The sequence below is a fragment of the Triturus cristatus genome, chromosome 2_2 (genome assembly GCF_964204655.1).
Source record: "Triturus cristatus chromosome 2_2, aTriCri1.1, whole genome shotgun sequence".
NCBI lineage: Eukaryota > Metazoa > Chordata > Amphibia > Caudata > Salamandridae > Triturus > Triturus cristatus.
Window position 1 is genome coordinate 861,481,361 of NC_140582.1, and position 17,566 is coordinate 861,498,926.

General features: G+C 42.1%; 1 protein-coding gene across 1 annotated transcript in view; it reads right to left on the reverse strand.

The window, feature by feature from the left end:
* FAM114A1 (family with sequence similarity 114 member A1) overlaps positions 1-17,566 on the reverse strand; it is a 199,670-nt gene that overhangs the window by 38,581 nt on the left and 143,523 nt on the right. Inside the window, exons 9-10 of the mRNA XM_085642273.1 lie at positions 12,889-12,974; positions 2,168-2,329 (exon numbers count right to left, since the gene is read on the reverse strand). Of these exons, the coding sequence (XP_085498399.1) occupies positions 2,168-2,329; positions 12,889-12,974 (248 nt within the window). The remainder of the gene's footprint in view (positions 1-2,167; positions 2,330-12,888; positions 12,975-17,566) is intronic.

Sequence of the window (17,566 nt, forward strand, 5' to 3'; positions counted from 1 at the left end):
CTTTTAAAGTGGGCTGCTTGATTTTTAAGTCCTTGCATGGCCCATGTCCTAAATTCATCTCCAATCTCACTCAAAGGCATATACCGTCGCACAACTTGCACTCATCATATATGAACCTGCTAACCACAACCGCTTACAAACTGAAGCGACAAGGTGGCTGTAGATTTGCATTGTTGGCGCCTGGCTTTTGGAACTCTGTTCCATCAAACATCAAAGCATGCACGGACCTCATTAAATTCAGAGAGCTTCTTAAAACCTGGCTATTTGCCAAAGCCTATGATTAAATCAAGCGCATGACAGATTAACAAAGCTCCAGCATATCCTAGACCAAGCACCAAGAAACCAATCGGTGAACGCGTGCTCTATAAATAATTTTTAACATAACAATGTAGTGGGAATGAAGGGTATGACATTTATAGCTTCTCTTTGAGATTCTCGTGGTCAGATATTCTGGTTTCATTGATAACAACGCATGGACTCTTTCCTACTCACAAAAAGAAACATCCGCCTTTTCCTTGACACTTACTACAACCACAACCTTTAAAATGTATCACAAAGTGTGAAACCGCTTCAATTTGTGATAAAATATGTGCATTTATAAAGATGTTCATATAGATCCTACTTTTACATAAATCCTGTAAGGATTCGAGTGATTAAATTCCTGAAGGGAGTGAAAAAGTATGTTTGAGAAATACAACTTCAAGACCTTCTTTGCCTTTGAAGAGCTTCACAGATCATCACTTTTAATAGTAAATGAAAAGTGAAGAATATTGACCTGTAAACCTTGGTAAATTGCAGATGAAGAAAGCCATGCATGATTTCTCATGGACACCCAGGTAACTGAGGATGTGGCTTTTATATCAGCGTAGACTTTAATCATCACAAATTTGTGTTCAGTCACCCCTTGCTTCTAAAAGCATGACAATCTGATTCTTCTACACATGCTCAGGAGCTGTCCAATCTATCTGTCCATTTCATCCAACAAGAAGGAACTGTGATAAAACATAACCGTTAAGGGATTGCCTTTGCTTAGCTCTAGGCATCAACTTTCCAATTGTATTAAACGCCAGGCACAGTGACAGGGTCTGACATGACTTGGGGGTGGTTATAGTAAAGACAGATTTGTATGTGTTTTTTGTAAGTGAGGTGGTCCTCAATTTTGTTTACGACATTTTGGAGGGCATTTCAGAGCTGGGTTACCAAGAGAGATGCTTATGCTCGACTTGCTGGCATAATTGACTGTTGGAACCATTAGTAAATGGGAGTTTCTTGATTAATGGTGGTAACCAGGAGTTTTATCTGAGGGTGGGTGTAATACTTTTTCTTGTTCATCTTGGGCATTTTTTTTTAATACAGCATTACATAGTATGTAATCCGTCTTGAGAATTTTCAATCAAATAAAAATTGTAATGCTCTGAGTTTTAGTATCTGGCAAACTTCAGTAAATAACAAGATTTAGGACAATGTGGAAGGGCCTTCGCCTTTCACAAAAGTAACTACAATTGCCTGAGCCATGAGATTGTACAACACACATGCTTTCCAGCCTCAGCGAACCTTCCCCTGCGAACACCTGAACTTTACGGTCCTCATCATTGCCACCACGATCAATCTGAAAGTCCACTATATGTCCTCCTTTTAACCTTTTCCTGCCCACTAACAGTCGGGATTGCACCACACAACAGGCCAACTAAATACAAGCCAAAAAACACGAATCCGAACGGATAAATTACTCAAGTTTTCCCAGTTAAGGTAACAATAATACTGATAATTGTGCCTTATCTGCACATGCCTAGAAAGGACATTCACAGACTGTACCTATGTGTATGCAAAAATACACCACCACACACAGCCAAATAAAAAACATCACTTTACCAACATACTGTTGCTATCCAGACTTTATCTGAAATCCATACAAAATGAAGACAGGTGTTTAAACTATAATACCCACTCTCGCGCTACATCAAGCCACAAACATTCGCCTGCTGCATCAGAAAGTCCCTTAAGATCACACTTTTCAGTAATGCCCACTCATCTTCTTCTGTTCAGAACAATCTATAACACTAAACTAAAATTCACTTCTTAGTGTGCATATTGTAAACACAATAGATACGAGAATAAGAAGAGAGAAACATATTGTTCACCCCCTGCGTATTTGGCCCAGCGTTACCTCCACAGTGTTGCATTTCTTCTCTTCAATTCTGCTTTCTTCTTCTTTTCCTTTAACATTCTCTTCCACCGCAACTGTAGGTTCTTCCATTGCCACTTGCTCTGGGTTTAATGGCGTAATAGACTGTGCTTCTGACAGCCAGTCATGAGCTTTTTTCCGAGCCTAGTAAAAAAGAAAATAATACACATTGCAGCAACTGCAACAATAATAGATTTCTTGGGTGATCTTATTGTAAGCACCACTAAACAGATGGCATCCCAGGTGTGTACAAGTCGTACGAGAAGCTGAACTTTGTTTCAAGCTATTGTATTAAAGTTTTTTTGTTGTAAGATATTTTAGTAGGCCAAATAGTTAACACCGAGACAATATTATCTTTTTCTATAATTTAATTGCTACTAAGATGCATACTTCGTCAAAGGAGATAGAAGCAATGAGAGAAAAAAATTAAAACTCTGAAAAACAGAGAGGTACTATAAAAATATATACCAAACTGGTTTCGTGCATATTAATTCAGCTTTAATTAACAAAACTGTGCAAATACATCTACCTTGGCAGCTACAGGTACACTGATATTAGGCTGCTTGAAGGGATTCTAGTAAGACAAGGATCTGGTTGCAAGAGTGGCATGCACACTGGATACGAGAAATCCATCTGTTCAGTGCCACAGAAAAGTGATGCATGACTAGTTTGTGTTACAAGAAAAGCAACATATATAACCAATATATACACACTATCTCAATTTCATTTTGTAATTGTAAAGACCAGATTTAAAATACTGTTTTTTGTTCTGGGCTCAACATTATAGGAAAAATAAACAGGTAATTGGAAGACACCGGGTATATCATACATAGAAAAGCAGAACAGCCTAATATCTTTAATCTTCAATAAAACTGCTGGGCAGTGTTTAATTTGTGCCACTGCTAGCCAGTGCTCAGCACCGAGACTCCCTTAAGAGAACTGGAACGGGTTTGCACTTGATTCTGACAGATTCTGCTATCCGAGGCGGTTTATTTGCAGAGGCTTGGAGTCTGAGGAGGAGCAGGTGAGCCCCCCACACTCGCACTTACATGCGTACACACTCTTCTTGAAAAGATGCAAGGCTTTGCAAGGCGCGCTCAAGTGAAGGGAGTGTTAGCTGCAAAATCAGTGTTATTGTATTGGTGTATAGGATCTGAAGGTGCAGCCGTGACCTTTTTTGTAACTACAAACATGCACTGCAAAGAGCCAGCTGCTGCGTTGCCCTCTTCAGGCCACTCTATGCCAGAAGGTCATGCGTGCCTTCCTATTCTGTCCTTTAGGTTGGCGGGCCTGGCAGCATAAGCACTGGCAGACCCGGACTCAGAATGCCGGCAGTCTCCTCCTGATCCCATGGCTGTGCCAGGAGTGCCATGGGTGTACTGCAGGGCCGCTACAGGCAACCATCCTTGTGGCTACCCACAGCACAGGAGCCCAGCCTGGTCGCTGGGGGACTCACTGGGAACGTCCAACACCATACCTAACACTGACTATATGTGAGGTAGGGTATGTGGTAAATTGACTTATACCTGGGTGCACTCTTTATGCACTCTGACATTACACTCATGACCTACCTATAGTCCTCTTAAACAAATCAGAGATTTTTTTTATATATATAACTATGCATAAACGTTTTTACAGTCTGACAAACCAGGTATTCATAGCAATCAAATGAATGTCACAGAGGCCCCAAAAGGGCATTCTTGACACCAGTAGTGCTTTATGAAGTGGACTACAGCTTTTGCAGTAGCCTAACCCCCACTGATGTATGTTTGCCTTTAAGAGAGAAAGAAAAAAGAGGAACAAATAAGGAAAGAGCAAATAATGAGAAGGCAAGGAAAGAGAGAAGAAAGGAGAGAGAGAAGGAAGAAAAAAGAGAAGGCAAGGAAAGAAAGAGGGAAAGAAAGAGAAGGAAATAAAGAGAGAAGGAAAGAGGGATAGAAAGAAAAACAAGGAGAGAGGGAAGGAAAGAAAGACAGAAGGGTAGAGAAAAAAGAAAGAATGGAAGAAGGCAACAATGAAGTAAGGCAAGAGAAAACGAAAGAAAGTAAAAGAAAAGGAAAGAGAAAAAAGAAAAGAGAAAAAGAAAGACAAAGAATGAGAAGGATAGAGAAGAAAGAAGGAATGAAAGAAAGAATGAAAGGAGGCAAGAAAGAAAGAAGAAAGTAAAGAAAGAAAGAAAGGAAAGAAGGACACAATTAAGAAACAAAGAAGGAAAGAGAGCAAAAAGAAGAAAACAAGTAAATAAAGGATAACTTAATACAGACCAGTTTAAAATGCACAGAATCTGATCTGGTATTCTACGAAATAGCAGCAGTCAGAAAAGCAAAACACGCCAAAAGGAATTTATAACAGTATTGGCAGGAGATTGGATCCGATAAAGATGGAATATGTATTAGAAACGTCCTGCTGTCACATCAAGCTCTAAACACTAGGGCACACTAAAGTCATTATAAAGTATACACACTGGCAATGAATGGAACTAACTTGGGCGTGCTCCCTCCCTGTGAGAGAGAAAAATTAAGTCACTCAAAGTGAGATTAACCAGTGGCTTAAGTAGGCTGACCTATTGCCTCATGCTATATGCTGTAATGGGCAGAAGCAAAAAGGGAACGATACAACTACAAACCAATGGATGAAGAAAGGTGGCTAAAAACCCCTTTATGTAACTATAATACACATTTCAGTAAAATCTATAGCCAGACTTAAAGAGAGCTTCTTTTGTACTTCCATAATTTCTTATATATTTTGAAATACTTGTACAGTTCCTTTATATGTATTTAAATTTTGTGTTTGAAAAGTTAACACCTACAGTTTTTCGTTTCACACCAAAAGCTTTTACCAACACCACATGAATAGCCCATTGCGGCCCTCACCGTACAAATATCTAACTGTTCAAATGTCTTCAGCTGGTATTGATTTAGGGAATGTGCACAAGATCGGGCTGGCCTATGGGGCAAACACGCAGTACCAACTGATCTGACAGGTCAGTCTGAGGGCCTTTTTTGACTGTAAGCCTATTTCATGGTCTGTTGCCCTGTTTTAACTGTTAATTTCCCTGATATTAAAACAAACATTGCCAGTAGCAAGCTCAAATCGATGCAGCCTTCCATACCTAGCAAAACAGTTATACAGTGTCTCTCCAAGTACGAAACTGACCCAATTTGCAGACAAGTGCCAATTTTTAAGCTATCTAACTTACTAATGTTGGTCACTTTTATTTCGATGTCCGGGCCTATAGTCTATCCCATTGGAACAGCAGGGGGTGATTTGAGAATCCTTGGTGCTCTCCTAGAAATACACACTAAATTCAATATCTACGAATATATAAATAAAGTGGTGCAATCATAAGGGGGATGCCCACCCAACATATACTGATGGAACCTAGGTTCCAAAAAAACTTAAATACAGCCTTATTGCACACGCTACGAAAAAAATAAGAAGTCCAGTCTTCAAGTGTTGTCCACGTTCTACAACGGTTGTGAGTTTAGCCAACACGTGTTTCTTCATATTCCCAACTTTTTCAGGGCTGTATATCTGTAATGACAACCTCTTTTAAGCAACTATTTGGTTAGTATATCCTTTGTCATTCCAATAAATCAGTCGATGTCTTTGAATTGTTCCGAAAGTACAATCTCAATTCATATAAGAGCTCCGTGAGTTCACTAAAATAGTACTCCCAGCTTAAACTCCAGAGTAGGGATAGGCCGTAGTTCCCCCTCCGGACGCTGTCACATTATGGTGTGATAGTGCATTCCAGTTGCTCAGCGATTTAACATGTTGCGAGTACTACCTGGACTGTCGTGTACTCGCAACGTGTTAAATCGCTGAGCAACTGAAATATGCTATGCTTAACCTAGAAGGGCTTTTAATCCTTCTAGGTTTTAGTATATAAGTATCAAGCTATCTCAGTTTCTGCTGTCGTAGTAATGTTGCAATGGTGCTACGATTGTTATAAGCTTGTAATAACATAGTTTGCCACCTCCTGCATAAGTATTGGATAAAGCACTGAATACTCTTAGGGCAACTGACCAGACACCTGGTACCCATGATGTCCCCACTGATCTGTATTGCCTCATGTTTGTCTGCTTTCAGTATAACTTTGTAGACCTGGAGTTGGCTATGGGGGTCAGATTTATTTTGACAATCTTCTCTACTATTGTACTTGCTGTTCTCACAGTTTAGGTCCACTTCCCAACTCCTCCTTGCAACCAGGGAACTTCGCCTTGCTTAGATGGGATCTCTTACTGATCTATACTGTATCCCCATGGTTTGTATGTTCATCAGGCGATCGTACGTGTCTTCAAGCTTTCCCCACCTGTTTGTTCAGCAGCTTTCTCAAATGCTTATAGATCACTAACTTGCCAGTGCGGTGAGTTCCTTCCCACCTCCTTCACTGCACGGATGCCCCTACAGCCTCTTGGATCCACACCTCGTCCCATAGGACTTTCCCTCTCTTTCCACAGGAGGATCTTTGGTTTATTTTTATTTTTCCCTTCCTTCCCTATCTCCTTCCCTATTCACCCCCACCCCCCTTCTTGCCATGTGGCCTATGGCACTGAAGCCAGATGCAACTGCCTTCCGACTTATCTGTTTAGGCATTTGCTGTCCAGCTTGCATGCCAGATTATCAGTCCTTCCTAAGATGCCTGACTTATAAGAGATCTCTCTCTCTAGGGCTTTAATCACCCGGTGAAATGTTGAAAAAGCTTTGATTAGCTGTGTGATTGGATTACTGTAACAATCTTAAAGGAGATATAATTTTCCTTCAGGAAAATAATGTTGGCCATGAGCATGCCCTATTCTTACATACTTGCTGGGTCTTGATCTGGCCTGCTCCCCTGCTGTCTCAAAAATGAATGGTGTGATCACAGTCATAACAAAACACTCTTGCCTATCTCTGATTGACAATGATGACTTTCACACAATGGTTATGCCCCTAAGGGTGACGACCCACAATTCTGGTATGCCCTTAATGCAAAACTAGCCTCCCTACATAAATCAGTCCGTATTGTATTGGGGAAGACTTGAATCTATCCATGGATGTAACTCTTGATATACAATCAGCCTTCTAATATAGACCTCCCAAAGTCATGCTCAATCTATGGAAGACCCATAAATTGCTAGACGTTTGGCGTCTCCAGAATCCTATAGGAGGTGACTTTACGTTAGTCTCACCTCCCCATAATATGTACTCTAGGATTAATTACATATTTGTTAGAGCTGGACTTGTTCGGGATTCACTTGATTCCTCAAGAGAACCCATTTTAGTCTCCAACCATGCAGCCATCATGATCTCATTTAAATGTATCCCCTGCATGCTCCAAAAGAGGTGCATCGCGTATGAACTCTGAGCTCCTAGAGTTTGAGAAGGATAAACAATGGCTGAGTAAAGAAATTTCTCAATTTTTAAAGGAAAACACTGACTCAGTCTCCTCCCCAGTGATTCTGTGGGATGCCCTGAAATGCGCTACAAGGGGCTTCTGTATTAGTCGAATGTCAAAAAGAAATAAAGACATCAAGACTCCTCTATTTAACTTAGAAAAAGCGATTAAAGAAAAGACATCCGTATACAGACACCCTAAGGTCCCCACCCTAATGACAGAAATCAAGAGACTCAAATACGAATATTCAAATAGTCAGTAAGAGAGCATACCTTACTATTCAGGCCCAAAATAGTACAAAAGTCTTATATCTGAAAAAGGCTTTGCAGCTTACCTAAAATTCAAACAGAATAACTCCATTATAACAGTGATTAGAGACCTCCAAGGTACTACTATGACCAAAACATCAGACATTCAAGAAACCTTTAAAATGTCAACGTTTCTCTAAATGGTCCTAAAATAATAGCCTCAAAACAGGCATGTGCAAATATCCTTAAAAACTTTCCCATTAAATCTCTCTCGAACATGGAGAAACTATCCCTAAATAAACCGATACCAAAGAAATCATGCAGGCAATTAAAATTATTCTGGGGTAAAGCCTCTGGAACTGATGGCCTCCGCATCGATTTCTAAAAGTCCCTCTCTGAAGCAGTCTTGCGGCCACTGGAATCAATATTCGGGCATTTTACCTCCTGGGTCAACGTTACCAGCTTCGCAGCTAAGGCTATCATAGTAGTCCTTCTAAAGAGGGGAAAGACCAACTGGATACCAAGAATTAAAGACACATCTCCCTCCTGAATATGGAGGCCAAAATCTACGTGAAAATCTAGCAAAACGGTTGGAATTTTTCTGATACCTAAACTAATTCCTCCATCCCAATCCAGGTTTGTTAAGAGCAGACTAGCATGGGACGAAACATGTCTTTTTTAGTAAAAAGAGCCTCCTTTCTCCAAACTACGACCAGTATGACCTTTTCATTGGACGCCGAAAAGGCATTTGATAAAGTATATTGGCAATTTCTTGAGGAGACCCTGGACAGATACAACTTAAGTGACTTATTCTCCTCCATGGTCGTGTCCCTATATGTTGAACCCAGAGCTAGAGTTAGAATCAACGGGACACTCTCCAAACTCTTCTCCCTATACCAGGGCACTCGGCAAGGATGTCTATTCCTACTAGCAATAGACCTGCTACTGGTCATGATTAATGATAATCCGTATATTATGGGTGTCAACTTTGGCTCCCTTACTTTCAAAATGGCTGCCTATGCAGAAGATATAATTATCTTTCCCGAAAATTCCGATTTAACGAACTCCATAATTATCTCGTTGATTCAGTCCTTCACAGAATTCTCCAGCTGCACCTTAAACAGAGACAAGATGGAAAGCTATCCTTCGACTTCCTTTGGGCTAAAATGAAAGCCAGATTGGGCCTAAAGAAGCTCAGACTGTCATGCTCAATGGGAGGGTGCGGTCTCCCCAACTGGTAGAACTACTAAACAGCCTTTCTTGCTGCACGAGGCGCAAGCTGGTTTGACACTAATACCCCAACAACAGTTCAAGGCACATGGTTGAACTTTACCTCATTTTGCAATATTCACTACCTGCGACACTGAGAATGCCTTTCCTAGTGTTACCTTACTCCAACAGTATCTTCCTTGACAACATTTGTGCTCAGGATGACAGATAAACGTTCGTCCCCTACTTTAAAGAAATCTATGGCCCTTTCTCTGTGGAACAACCCAAAAACAGCAACAACTGTTTCAGCCAAAGTTAGCCCCATTTGGGCGACAAAAAGGCACCAACCTAGTATCTGACCTGATTGCTGATGCCCCCCCCCTACTTTTGCTTCACTACAAGAGAAATACTCCCTATCCAATATAGATTTCTAAACATTTGTAAAAATGAAGGCAAAACTCTCTAAACTAGACCCACTACTCCCTTCAGGTAAATCCAGTTTTATTCAGCAATCTAATAAAGGTAGCCGCTTAGCGTAAAAAATCTACACATTTTTTTCAGTACTGAATCTTGGAACTATCTCACAGATGGACATATAATTCCTAATTGGAATTTAAACCATTCAGCATTTTGCTGTTCACAACAATTATATTGTGAGATTCCAGTCTCCTTAACTGGAGTTCCCTGGTGCCTTCTCTGATCTTTTTGGGACTGAGTCTATAACAAATTAGACCAGTTTTGCCGCATTACCCTTAGGTATCTTATGCATATGATGGGCAACTGGGTAATTCTTGTCATAATTTTTAGATAGATGGAATGTAGTTACTCTTGTGATGTAATGCTACTTCCAATGTAGTGACACTCAATGTTGTAAGTCCCAATGTTGTGACTCTCAGTGTAGTGACATACAACCACAACAGCTATGTTTGTGAACACTGCGCAGTTAAGTACACCAGCTTTCTACATCATACATAATATACACATGGATCTGACATAAATATCTGCTAATAGCAACAAGCTATGAAGCCATAATTTTACAGCTATTAGTGTGAACCAGGGTATGTATTTTATAAGGTAACATATTCATTTTAGTTGAGATCTATATTTAGGGCTAAGCATAACGTCAGATTCCCAACTGCCAGAAACTCCGGTTAACAACCGATACCAGGTCTGAAGACAATGTTTTACATTTAATTTATGAAATAATCTCAATTTATAATACACATGGCATGGCTTGAGTGCCCTCTGCCTGGGCTTCTGTTTTACAGAGATTGTCATATAGAAAGGTATAAGAGCATATATTGTCTTTTTATCATATGTTTGCGATTCAGACTTATTTTTTCAAGAGTACTTTTATTGCTTATGTTGTTTAGAGTTTTGTGACTAAAGTTCTCAAAATCTCACAAACAAATCTACACATTTTTATACAACTCACAAGTCACCCCTACCCTAACCATCCAGAAAAGTTGGCCTAAGCATCTTCGAACCTCAAATACCCCTCCCATTCTCTCTTGCTAGCCCAAAATATCCATCAATCTTTTAAAAAATAAATTGATACCGTCATTGACTCCAACAAGGTTCTATGCTGCATATTTCTTATACTGGAAACCATCCAGACTGTTCAAATTGAAATTGATTGAATCTGATCTCAGATGGTCCTGTAAAGAGGCAGCTGGTACAATGAACACATATTTTTGATGTGCAAGTACCAACCGTCGTATTGGGCAGAGGTTCATAAGGGGCTCATCACCATTTTCAACATGAGCTTTCCTCTATCCTTGACTCTTGAAATATTGGGTCTGCATGCACTCAACCCCCACTGGACTTACTTGATAAAGACCTGGCGCTATTAAACCTATTGGTGACAGTGGCCCTCTAAGTCATCTTATTAGAATGGAAAGCGATAAATAACATTTCTTCTCACATGTGGTGGGCATGGGTCACGTATCTCAGAAGCACACATAAAAACTTCACTCTCTCATCTGAAATACTGTCCCTACCCAATCGATTTGGTGCACACTTGAAAGATTAAATCCACCATCTAATGTCGTTTTATCTCACCACTTGCCTACCTTATACACATTCTGGCTTATTCACGCTCTTCATTCAGTTTGTCCCCCATGGGGTACAACCTCCACCGCTCCCCCTTCCCCTTGGCTTTAATCTTTCCCATCGCTGCTCTCCTACTGTTTCGCAAATCTCATCTTTTTGGCCAAATAGAACTTCACTGCAGTTCTTGCTTGACAGGACTTCTCTTCTGGTCTTCTAATACTGCCCTAGTGTCTGATTATATTAGCTTTTAGGATTCAGTACTATCGCCATTGTTGCGAATGATACTATATATATTCAGAGCACAAAAAGGTTTTCTTAGCTATTGATGTAATTTGGCATTTGTATAGCGCCCAGTCTGCTATATTTAAGGCATTGCAGCGTTTTTCAAGTACTTCGAGCCATCTGTATAAGAAGTCAGTTCCTCTGAACTCGCGTAACGTGATGTGTCATGACAAGGCCCATTTCTGGTGTTTTCATCATTATTCTAATTTATGGTTATAGCTTCATAGTCACAGAATGTGTGCAAGTATGCAAAGGGGTCTCTCAGGCAACAAGCTATATGTGAAGTGTATGAGCACAGCAGGATGTAATTAGTGTTTACTTATTTCTCTGTATTTAAACTGCTATTTTAGCGAATTAATTTCACACAAAAACACACACATATTTGAGAGTCAATTTCTGCCCAGCCCTTTACAGAGTTGCAACTTTTCTTAGCCTCTAACCTTCATTAGGGGGGAGAATGAACAGGCAATGCCTGCGATGCCTGACAGGTAACCCCCCGCCAGACCACTTGCAGATGGAAGTGGTAGCCTATAACGAAACGCAGTGGTTAGAACCACAAAGGACAAGTGGAGGAAGTGGACAATGTCAGCAGAAGCAGTGAGAAGCAGAATCCCAAAATACATTCACAAGAGGGTCTTGAGAGCCAGGAGCTCAGACCATCATGCAGTTTACACAGTAACTATCTTTCTGGTCCCACAAAAGACTCTTTAAAGCTTTATTGCTGCCAGAAAATCACGTAAGATGATGATTTACAAGATGCCAAATAAGATGCTGTATATTTGGCTAGACAGGAGGTGTATGAACGCTGGCAAGTTGCATGATATACCCTTATTTATCAAAAACTGGAACTCAGAAGAGCCAAGAAACAAGATATGGACCCAGTAGGGTACTGGAATTGGAGTATGACATAGTTAGAAGTAGCTTAAGATGTAGACAAGCATACACTTTAAGACAGGAGGAATCCTGCAAATCAGTTGCAAGTGGTTAATATCAGAGCAATGATTCAAAATTCTGCCTAATAGGGGACATATTAGTACTTTGGTACAAGGTTAGAATTTTGAATGCATAACTTTTCTAATATGGTTGTTTACTGATGGAAGTGTGTAAACTCTGGGAGATCTCACAGTCTTGACTTTGGAAGGAAAGGAAAGGAGACCATGTAATGGCCAAGTTAATAGATCAGGGCAGCAGTGTAAGTGGTGAAGTGAAACTGCCCTGGTTTAAGAGCGCTTTTCATAATAAACTTCCTAAATCTAATCAATTCCATATTGAATTCATATAGGTTTTAATTTGAATAGCAACCTAAAAAGTGGAATTGCATACAACAACTGACTCCAGTGTTCTTATCTCTACGCCTTCCTGTGGTAACCAAAACTATTTGACAACATATTTTAAAACCTGGTAATCTGTAACATCGTAGTAGGTTAAAGATCTCTGTTCTCAAAAAAAATGAAAGCTTTGCCACTTGCATATCTAACATACCAGAAGACCACAGGACTACCAACATGACATGAAATTCACGCTGTACTGACCTTATTGAGTTTGTCCGGAGTGGCAGCAACATGCAATTCAAACAACAGTTCTGTCAGCATACTAATAAACTCTTCATTTTTCACTTCTGAAACAAAAAACAGACATGTGTTTAATGATTAGCTTAAATCAACAAGACCAAATGAAGTTCAGGTAAAACAAATCTGCATCACTCACTTCATATTACATATTAATAATGAGGACTATTCGTGTAGTACACTGCACAAAGTGAAGTGTCTCTATGCACTAAATTATAGTATTATTACTACTCAAATCAATGTGATTCTTTTCATCAACTCCAGAAGATGAAAGGCTAAAACTGACCTGCCATATTCCACTTGTGACCCGAAAGTCCATGAGCGAGGGCTAAATCCGCGCAGCTGTCTCACTGATGTACATGGACGGTTGTCTGTCACATATTTTGGGATTGGTTGATTTTGGTGTGCTATCTATGCCGTTCAGAATGGAATTTATACAAATGTCTTCAGGATTTTCTTTAAGACACATTCTGTCAAATTAGTTTATATGTCATAAAATGATGTGACATGGTGGGTTAGAGTTAAATATTGCTTTGAGACTAACTTAGATTGATTGTGTTATAAAAATGGGAAATCATCATTCAGGCTATAAGGAGTGGGCATGTACAGGTTAGTTCCACCGTTCTTGAAGCAGTGTTGTATTAAGAAATTTTAGTTAAATCTTCAAAATTTCAAATTGTATTTTGTATTTTTTTGCTTTCATTTACCTTCAGTTGGTATCTATTTTACCTATTTTAACATTGATTTGGGCAATCGGTTTTTGTACTTTAGGAATGATTGCAAACAGGTGGAGTGTTAAGATTAGTTCATTCCTCCTCTTGTCCCAGCAATAAGGTTATGTACTAAACAATAAATATAATGATGAGAATCGCACTCTGGAGGAATTCCTTGAGAACTGGATTTGATCCTGGATGCCCTCTGCCCAGCTGTCCTCCTGTTTTGTAATCAAAAGGGTGCACAGGTCCTTTGGCACCCAGGCCGCCCCCTGGAGGCCTGCCTTGCCCAATTATTACCAAAGTACTCAACTATAGGGACCGGGACTGCATTCTCCAGGAGGTCTGCTGGGCTGGTAACCCAGTTCACGACACAGAAAGGATCATGATTTTCCCGGACTAGGCTCGCCAAGTGCAGCTGGCCCGGAAATCCTATGACAAGGTCAAAGTGAAACATTGCGCCCTATATCCAAACCATGCTGGTGTTTGTGGCGCTAACAGGTCATTCAAAACTCTAAAATCGCTTTCTTTGACACACCAGAAGCGGCTTCAGAGTGGAGAAGGAACAGTGGGTTTGATAATGAATCCAGCGCCAGGATAGGGGGCCCTCTGGAGGCAGGTGTATTGAGTTACTGGCATGCTGCCGGAAGTTGTGGGGGCCCAACCACTGAGCATTTGTGGTGGACTCGGATTCTGTCTGGGAGACTGCGCTCAAGGTCAAGGCCACATGGCTCACAGGGACTGGTGTCTTTGCAGCAACAGCCCGCCCAGATGATGTCTTGTGACTTATCAGCGGACTCTATGGACAGGACCTAGGGCCATCCCAACTCCTTTCTTTCATATCTCTGTCAGCACCAATGTCTCCTTAATTATCATGAGATGGCGCAAAACCATGAGGTGAGCATCCTTTCGTTTAAGGTTGATTTCTCGTTTGGTGGGGTGGACAACAGATGCTTCTGGGAGGAAGTGTGGGGGGTTGTTGGGGAATTGGCAATGATTCTTTTACTGGTATTGTATTAAGTTAATTGTATTTTTTTCAATGACAAGAGGGGGTACCACAGGCACACTGTATTCTTACTTTACTCCTACCCGAGTTGGGTTCTCACTTCTTGTTCATACTCCCACTTGGGGCAATACTGGCTTCGATGACCCTTACTCCAGGTGATGTCCCCGTATGTGGTGATTACGTTGAATGTCAACGGTCTAAATGATCGGATCAAACGAGGGGCAGTGCTCCACTTTGCGAAGCCTGCAGCCCTGCTCCTGCAGGAGACCCCACCAACTCGGCAACAGCTGCTCCTTCCTGGCCTGATATGGGTTTAATAGAGTCTTTCACACTGGATACACTACAGGATCCATAGGCACAGTGGTGCTCTTTCACAAAACATTCCCATTAGTAGCCTCTCAGGCCCACCTGGATCGCTCAGGGAGGTATGTTTTGGTAGAAGGTACGCTGCACGGGCGCATACACTGTTTCATTAAAGTATAGGTTCCTCCTACTTTGGTGCACAATACCATGGAAGACCTACAGTCACAGATTTTCCGTCTCTCTCATGGAACCAGCTTCATTGGTGGGGATTTTAACAATATTATGGTCCACAGCGAAGACTCACTGGGGTTGGGCACAGCCGGAGGGAGGGAGAGCAGGGGATTACAAAGTTGGTTGGAGGATCTTGGCCTTTATGACACCTAGACGATATGGTACCCTGAAACCTCTGCTTATACTCATCAGTCTGCTGCTCATAACTCCTTACCCCGTATTGACTTAATCCTCCTTCCGGAAACATAACTTCCTGGCACCTCTGGATTTCTTATTCTGCCCGTAGTATGTCAGATCACTCCCCATGACTCTCCTTTGGCAGTCAACCTGTGGGGCCCCACCCAATGTGGTGACTTAATGCTTGGTTTCTGCAGCAGCAGGAAGTTTGGGACTTTCTTGCCCAAGAGGTGGAGGTTACTTTGAGTTTAATAGGGGTACCATGGACTTTCTAAGAACTTAGTGGCTGGCCGGTAAGGCTGTTTTGAGAGGAGTAGTGAGATCTTACCTATGGGGGCAAGAGTGGGCTTAGCAGTAACAGAGTGCTGAACTAGAATCCAGTTTCCTTGAGTTGGATGGCAAAGGGTTCGCTAATATGGATGAGGCTGATTTACACCAACTAGCTCTGAAGTGGGGGTGACTCCAACAGCTGGCACTTGAAGAGGCTCGCCAATGCTAGATGGCCTCAACACCCAGGGTCTATGAGTGGGAGGACAAGTCAGGTAAGCTCTTATATTGGTTTGCGATATGGGAGCTGGCCCCCCAGATTGTCACCTCTATTCAATCCGAAGTGAGGGTGGTAGCGGTCCTAGCGGAAACAGCTGAGGATATAGTGGCTCTGTTTGCAGTATTTTATAGGGATTTATCTGCCCTCAGGGAGAGGCCTCAGTGGGAAGCAACCCATCCCACAGTATTCAACATCCCGATGCCCACAGTGTCTATGAGCGAGAGGGCTGACTTGGACCGCTCCCTCGAGGCAGAGGAGATCGTGCTGGTCCTCTCGAACATGAACAGAGGGAAAGCTCCAGGCCCAGATGGGTTCCACATGGAATACTACACACAGTTCCAGGCCCAGCTGATGCCTCACCTTCTTGGCCTTTATCAAGAGGCGGTACACAGAGCACAGTTCATCCTGAGCTGGACTTAGCGACCATCGTGGTTCTACCGAAGACCGGCCAATCTATATATCGGTGTGCATTGTTTCGCCCAATTACGCTTATTAACTGAGGTGAAAATCTTTGCTAAAGTTCTGGCGAAGCTGCTAACGGTTCTCCCACAGCTGGTCCCTCTTGATCAATGAAGGTTTGTGCACTGTAGGAGTACTAGGCACTGCCTCCGCAGGGTGCATACGGCACTCACACGTCTCTCTCTGCCGTGGATCCAACTGCTTGGGTGGGTCAGGGGACCCGATTTTGGGCATTTGTGCGGGTGCTCTACTCTCACCCCAGGGCCTAGGTATGGGTCAATGGCACCTTATCCGCAACTTTTGTTTCCTCTGGCGACTGAGCCACTGGCAATGTGGATCCACTATGATGCTCAGGTCTGGGATTTTGACCTTGGGGGTTGTGACGGAGGACCGCAGTATGCTCTATGCGGATGATGTGCTTCTATATATCTCACGCCTATCGCTCACGATTCCTTGGGTGCTGCAGATCCTTGGTCTCTATGGGATGCATCTGGCCTATTTTAACTGGCCTAAATATATCCTGATCCCCCTGAGGGGACCTCGATTCATGGGGAATGGTCATTAAGGGCCTATGGTGCGCAGACTGAGTTTCCAATACCTAGGGCTGTACGTGGTCCTGGAGCCAGGTTTAACTTGGAGCTTAAATATTTTACCGTTATGGTCTCACTCAACAACAGATCTCGCCAGATGGGCTAAGTTTCCTATTATTGTCTTGGGCCACACCACTCTGTTCAAAATTATCACACTTCCCAGCTTGCCCTACACACTAAAAAACTATCCCTTGCTGCTACTGCAATCTTGGTGGTGCCAACTGCAGGCCAAAAATCCAGGCCTTTTTGTGGCTTAACCAACCTCCCTGACTAGCATATGGGAAATGCCGTCAATCTACTTGGGACGTGAGGCTGGGGATGGTGGATGTGCACCTTTACTACTGGGCGGTGCAGCTCCTGGTGGTCAGTAAGGGGCTGAAAGTGGGGGTGGGGAATCCGGCGTTTCAGTAGGAAGTGGCCAGGATGGAACTGGACAAAACAGAAGGGTTACTATAGGGTATTCCTGTCCCATCTCATCTTTTGGTGGGGATTAGGGTGACACTGGCCAAGCAAGATATTGCCAAATGGTGGATGCTACCCTCTCCTCCTCCGATCGCTCCCTGGAAGCAGGCAATGGATTTGAGCACTAATCAAGAGTTAACTGTATACACGGCTA